This window comes from Sinocyclocheilus rhinocerous, unplaced genomic scaffold, assembly GCF_001515625.1.
Source record: "Sinocyclocheilus rhinocerous isolate Xijiao unplaced genomic scaffold, SAMN03320098_v1.1 scaffold3758, whole genome shotgun sequence".
Classification (NCBI taxonomy): Eukaryota; Metazoa; Chordata; class Actinopteri; order Cypriniformes; family Cyprinidae; genus Sinocyclocheilus; species Sinocyclocheilus rhinocerous.
The window spans coordinates 21449-27717 of NW_015634056.1; the positions used below are offsets into that span (position 1 = coordinate 21449).

The following is a 6269-nucleotide window of genomic DNA, read 5'->3' on the forward strand; positions in this document are numbered from 1 at the left end:
CATTTGCTCAGACTGTTCTCTCAGTGAAAGGTGTAAAATTTTGGAATTCATTGCCTGACTATTTAAAATCTACTGTAAATTTTAATTATTTTAAGAAAGCCACGAAATCTTGGTTGATACATCAACAAACCTGTTGTCATGTTTAGTGCATTTATATTATAAATTTGTGTACTACTTGTTTATTGTAATTGTAATTTATAAAAGCCCTCCTAGGGACAAGTGTTGCAAATTAGCTTCGGCTACAAGCACTATGGTACATGCATGGGATGATTGTTTTTTACATTTTCATCTATGTTTATTGTATCTGTCCCTAACAAATAAAACATTAATAATAATAGTTAAATAATGGTACGTCATTTTACTCATTGATGTTTGTTATTATGATTATTTTAATGTCTACTCAAAACAGCCATTGCAGCTTATGTTGTTAAAAAATAATTTCTTTTAATATAACATTTTACTATTAAATTTCATTAAATGCTTAGATGTTCTAGAGAGATAGATAGATAGAAATAGTCAGACGATAGATAGATAGATAGATAGATAGATAGATAGATAGATAGATAATATTTAACATTTTTAACCATCTAAAAAATAAAAGCAACTATATGAGCTCTTTCAGTTTAATATTTGTCAGAAAATCACACATTTTCCCCAACTCTGCATTAGTTAATGAAACTGCTCTATGATGTTTCTGTCAGGGTATCCCGACTGTAGTGTGTGTGAGTGACGTACAGGAACCTGCAGTGCGGTGGTCTGGATGGGTGCCGTGAGCGTGGTGATGCCCGGCGTGTTCTGGACAGTCGACAGCACCTGCGTCCCGTCCGGTTTGAGTGTGGTCAGAACCAGAGAGTCCGTCTTCAGGATCTGCGGCTGGTGCAGCAGCACCTGACGGCCAATCAGAGCGCAGCGTCACACAAGACATCATACGCCACACTAATGACAGACTGCAGTGAGCGTGTGTGTGAGACGTACAGGCACCTGCTGCGATACGGTGTGGACCGGCGCGGTGGACAGCGTCTGGAAGGTCTGACCGGATGGAGTCAGCAGCCGCTGGTGCTGGATGGTCATCTGCTGGACCTGCGGTGACGTCATGATGCTCTGCATCTGCGGCTGGAGGACTGAGAGAGACACAGCTGCGTGAGAGCGTGTGTGTGTGTGTGTGTATATATAGTGAGTGTGTGTGCGAGTCCTCACCCTGGAAGCCGGCGCCGGGGTTCTGCTGGCAGATCACCTGGTTCTGTATGAATCTGTGTGTCGGCGTGGCGGTCGGCGCGATCATCACCGTCTGCGGATGCGCCAGCGTCTGCATGGGGAACGCCTGCGTCTGCACCTGCGGACAGCCAATCAGAGCATGGCGTGAGGAGTGACTGAGTCAAATCAAAACACAGGAGAAATCACAGAATCCAGACGTAAAAATTAGGTGTGGTCAGAATGTGAGGGGGTGTGGTCACATGTAAGGGGGTGTGGTCAGAGAGTGAGGGGCGTGTCAATGTGAGGTATTGTCATGTTTAAGGGGGTGTGGTCAGGGAGTGAGAGGGTGTGGTCAGGTTTACTTGAGTGATCGACTGTATATGATGATTTGTGTTTAGAGTGTAAGGAGGTGTGGTCAGAGAGTGAGAGGCGTGTCAGTGTGAGGTGTTGTCATGTGTAAGGGGTGTGGTCAGGCTCACCTGTGTGATTGGCTGTAGTCGTGTGTGATGTTTGGTGTTTAGAGTGTAACGGGGGTGTGATTGGCTGTAGTCGTGTGTGATGATTTGTGTTTAGAGTGTAAGGGGGTGTGGTCAGAGAGTAAGGGCCTGTCAGTGTGAGGTGTTGTCATGTGTAAGGGGTGTGGTCAGAGTGAGGGCGTGTCAGTGTGAGGTGTTGTCATGTGTAAGGGGGTGTGGTCAGAGTGAGGGCGTGTCAGTGTGAGGTGTTGTCATGTGTAAGGGGTGTGGTCAGGCTTACCCGTGTGATTGGCTGTGTGTGAGGACAACTTTGATGACGTCTACAAATTGTGGTCAGAGAGTGAGGGGCGTGTCAATGCGAGGTGTTCTCATGTGTAAGGGGTGTGGTCAGAGAGTGAAGGGTGTGGTCAGGCTTACCCGTGTGATTGGCTGTGTGTGATGATTTGTGTTTAGAATGTAAGGAGGTGTGGTCAGGGAGTGAGGGGCGTGTCAATGTGAGGTGATGTCATTTGTAAAAGGGTGTGGTCAGAGTGAGGGGTGTAGTCAGGCTTACCCGTGTGATTGGCTGTGTGTGATGATTTGTGTTTAGAGTGTAAGGAGGTGTGGTCAGAGAGTGAGGGGCGTGTCAATGTGAGGTGATGTCATTTGTAAAGGGGGGTGGTCAGAGAGTGTCTGTGTGTAATGATTAGTGTTTCATTTGAAAAGGGGTGTGGTCAGAGAGTGAGGGGTGTGGTCAGGCTTACCCGTGTGATTGGCTGTGTGTGATGATTTGTGTTTAGAGTGTAAGGAGGTGTGGTCAGAAAGTGAGGGGCGTGTCAATGTGAGGTGTGGTCATGTGTAAGGTGTGTGGTCAGAGAGTGAGGGCGTGTCAATGTGAGGTGTTGTCGTGTTAGGGGTGTGGTCAGGCTCACCTGTGTGATTGTCTGTGTGTAATGATTAGTGTTTAGAGTGTAAGGGGGTGTGGTCAGAGAGTGAGGGGTGTGGTCATGTTTACCCGTGTGATTTGCTGTGGTGGTCAGGCTCACCTGTGTGATTGTCTGTGTGTAATGATTAGTGTTTAGAGTGTAAGGAGGTGTGGTCAGAGAGTGAGGGGCGTGTCAATGTGAGGTGTTGTCATGTCAAGGGTGTGGTCAGGCTCACCTGTGTGATCGTCTGTGTGTGATGATTAGTGTTTAGAGTGTAAGGGGGTGTGGTCAGAGAGTGAGGGGCGTGTCAATGTGAGGTGATGTCATTTGTAAAGGGGTGTGGTCAGGCTCACCTGTGTGATGGGCTGCGGTCGCGGCTGCAGCAGCGGTGGTGTGCGTGTCTGTGTTTGCATCTGCATCTGCGTCTGGCTGCTGGTCTGTACGGGTGTGTGTGGGGGCATCAGTATGGCGCTGGGGGCCATCTGTGGGAGGGGCTTCACGGGAGCCACAGCACCGCCCCCCATCTGATCCTCAAAGAGATCCGGGAAATCCGCCTGATTACTGACGAACTGCAGCATCTCTGAATGACACACACAAACACACACAGATGTAAAGATTAACGTCTGAATATGACCGAGATTAATAATTCCAGCAGTGTGTTGATGAGCAGATCCCGTCAGGGTCAATCAAACACACTGACCTTCAAAACAGCAGCAATCAGAGTTCAAAAAGTTCAAATAACACAGTCCTGACCCTGACCTTTTGACCTGTGATAATGAGATGAAGGTCAGAGCTGAGAGATAAAGACTGATAACACACACTCGTATCAGACACCGGTGTGTCGGTTTGACTGGTTTATGGTGTAATTACAGTAATAATGACTGATACAGTCACACCTGCGGCAGATGAAACCAATGTCCGCTCGCACTGGACCAAACCAACCAGTAATGCCACGACAGTGACCTATTTCACCACGAAAACGCAGGAAAACACATCTTAAACCGTTTATGGTGTAATTACAGTAATAATGACTGATACAGTCACACCTGCGGCAGATGAAACCAATGTCCGCTCGCACTGGACCAAACCAACCAGTAATGCCACGACAGTGACCTATTTCACCACGAAAACGCAGGAAAACACATCTTAAACCTGATTCAGATATGACTGAATAATGAAGATCAGTTTCAGATCTGACACACACACACACACACTGATGAGCTGCTAATGCTCGTTATGTAACGTGCTCTTCACAGTTGGAGATCCAGAATCTTCCAGAAGAGCGGAGGATCATCAGACGGTCAAACGCACACGATCATCACACTGCTGCAGATCAACGCCAGACTCTCAGTCCTGCAGGATCTGAGCTGATGGAGCAGGAGAATCCCACATGACTCTAATTTATAAACACTTAAAAATTATAACACAAATAATTGTAGTTTTGATGCCAAAAATAAACTTGTAGAAGCTACCTTCCTAACTGTGTTTGATTATGGTTATTATGGTTATTATCTTAACGAGCCTTGATCCAGTGTACAATGCTTCATTACTCTTTATTACAAATGCAAAATCCCGTACTCATCATTGCATTCTATATGAGATGGTGGGTTGGACATCACTAGAATAACTGTCTGTCTGTGTGTAGCTCTCATGTGTTGACAGAGAGAATCAGTGTGAGACACAGAACGGATCAGTGCGGCTTCATTGACTGATTGGTCACAGATCGATCACAGCTCTCTGGTTTGTGTTTGTCTGAATTATTGAGATTTCATCTGACGACTGGCGGACCGTCAGCATGTGTGTTTGAGCTGCTGTACGACTGACACAACCGCTCACAACAACAACACTATGAACACCAATACCAACAACACTCAGACTAACAATAATACCAATAACATTAGAAACACCAATAACAACACTATTAAAACTACTAAAACTCTAATAACACCAATACCAACAACACTCAGACTAACAATAATACCAATAACATTAGAAACACCAATAACAGCAAAAATAACACTACTAAAAACACCAATAGCAACAACACTTAGACTAACAATAACACCAATAACATTAGTAACACCAATAACAACACTATTAACACTACTAAAAACACCAATAGCAACAACACTCAGACTAACAATAACACCAATAACATTAGTAACACCCACAACACTATTAACACTACTAAAAACACCAATAACAACAACACTCAGACTAACAATAACACCGATAACATTAGTAACACCAATAACAACACTATTAACACTACTAAAACTCTAACAACACCAATAACAACAACACTCTGACTAACAATAACAGCACAAATAACACTACTAAGACACCAATAACGCCAATAGCACAACAAAATCAATAACAACACTAATAACACAACACCAACACTACTAATAACACCAATAATGCGACCACTAATAACAACGCTAACAACAATTCCACTAAATAGCACTAATAACAACAATAAAGACACCAATAACAACACTAACAATATAAACACCGGTGTTATTACGCTACATTTATTACAGTGGGTTGAAACTGACACACTTATGATAATTAATACCAGTGATGAATCACATGCTAGCGGACAGAAGTGTGTCATCATGACAATCAGTTCACACTAAACCTACTCTAGTTTCTCTACTTATAACACACTACACTTAACTCTCTAAGCTGAAGCTGATTACTGAATGTATTATGAGTTAATATTCATAATAACAGTGTATTATGACTTCTATAGCTACACCGAACTCTGATCAGATCAAACACGCTCCGTGATCTGCAGTATCATAAACACACAGGCAGCATATCGGTGTTGTTTATTTATTTATGAGCATCATCATCATCTTCTTCCTCGCTCACCGTCGATGTCTCCCAGCGTGAACTCGTCGCCCAGCTCGGACAGGCTCGGGTCCATAGTCTCCATGAACTCGGCGGCGTCCATCCTCGCGTGTCTCCGTCGCGTTGCTCGCCTCTCGGAATCACGGACTCGGTTCGCTCGGTTCCGGTGTCACTCGAGCGCTTACCGACCGAACGCGGCCATCTTGCGCTCCGGCACGGACGTCATTCGCAAACAGCGCTCGGCTGTGGCGCTGTCGACCAATCAGAGCGCTCGCTTGAGCGTGGCCTGATTGTACGTCGATGAGCAGAGGCGCTTCGCTCATTTGCATTTGACCCGCCCCTCTGAGTAAACCCCGCCCAGGACGCTCGAGTGAATGGAGCCGGCTAATGAATATTTAATGAGCAGTTGGAGAGCGGTCAGATGAATATGTAAATATGACTGAAGAAGAGTGTCTTTGTTGTTGAAGTTACATCATGCTTTTACCGTCAGATATACAGTAGTCAACATTTGAAGTGGATCAAAAAAAAGCTCATCAAAGTTGTCCTAAGACAAGAACGGGTATTGTTTTGGTTTTAGGACAACTTTGATGAAAGGTTTTGATGCACTTCAAAAGTTTGTATCTTTATGCTATCAAACTAGCATCTTGTTTTGTAATCAGTTGTCAGATTAGGAAAAGTTATGAAACAACTAGTTCCTATTTTAAGTATGCTATTCCCTGCATGCATATATTTTCTTAATCTTGTGACAACTAATCATAAAACACAATGTCAATTTGATAACATACAATGCAAACAATAAAAGTCCTTCCACAGGACATGAATGTTGACATTTGGAAGA

General features: G+C 44.3%; 1 protein-coding gene and 1 long non-coding RNA gene across 5 annotated transcripts in view; one reads left to right on the forward strand and one right to left on the reverse strand.

Annotated features, from left to right (window-relative positions):
• LOC107745393 (sterol regulatory element-binding protein 2-like) overlaps nt 1-5671 on the reverse strand; it is a 20065-nt gene extending 14394 nt beyond the window's left edge. For 2 of the 4 annotated variants that reach the window (XM_016559258.1, XM_016559256.1), the window contains exons 1-2: nt 5453-5671; nt 2929-3155 (exon numbers count right to left, since the gene is read on the reverse strand). In XM_016559258.1, the coding sequence (XP_016414744.1) occupies nt 2929-3155; nt 5453-5534 (309 nt within the window). In that variant the 5' untranslated portion in view covers nt 5535-5671. Of the gene's footprint in view, nt 1-735; nt 889-975; nt 1122-1197; nt 1334-2928; nt 3156-5452 lie in introns of all 4 variants that reach the window. The other 2 variants (XM_016559259.1, XM_016559257.1) reach the window with 2 other exon arrangements.
• Nucleotides 2009-2916, forward strand: LOC107745394 (uncharacterized). The gene is made up of 4 exons (XR_001640593.1): nt 2009-2294; nt 2360-2512; nt 2626-2658; nt 2805-2916. It is a non-coding gene; the product is annotated as an uncharacterized LOC107745394 (long non-coding RNA).
• Nucleotides 5672-6269: the final 598 nt, after the last annotated feature.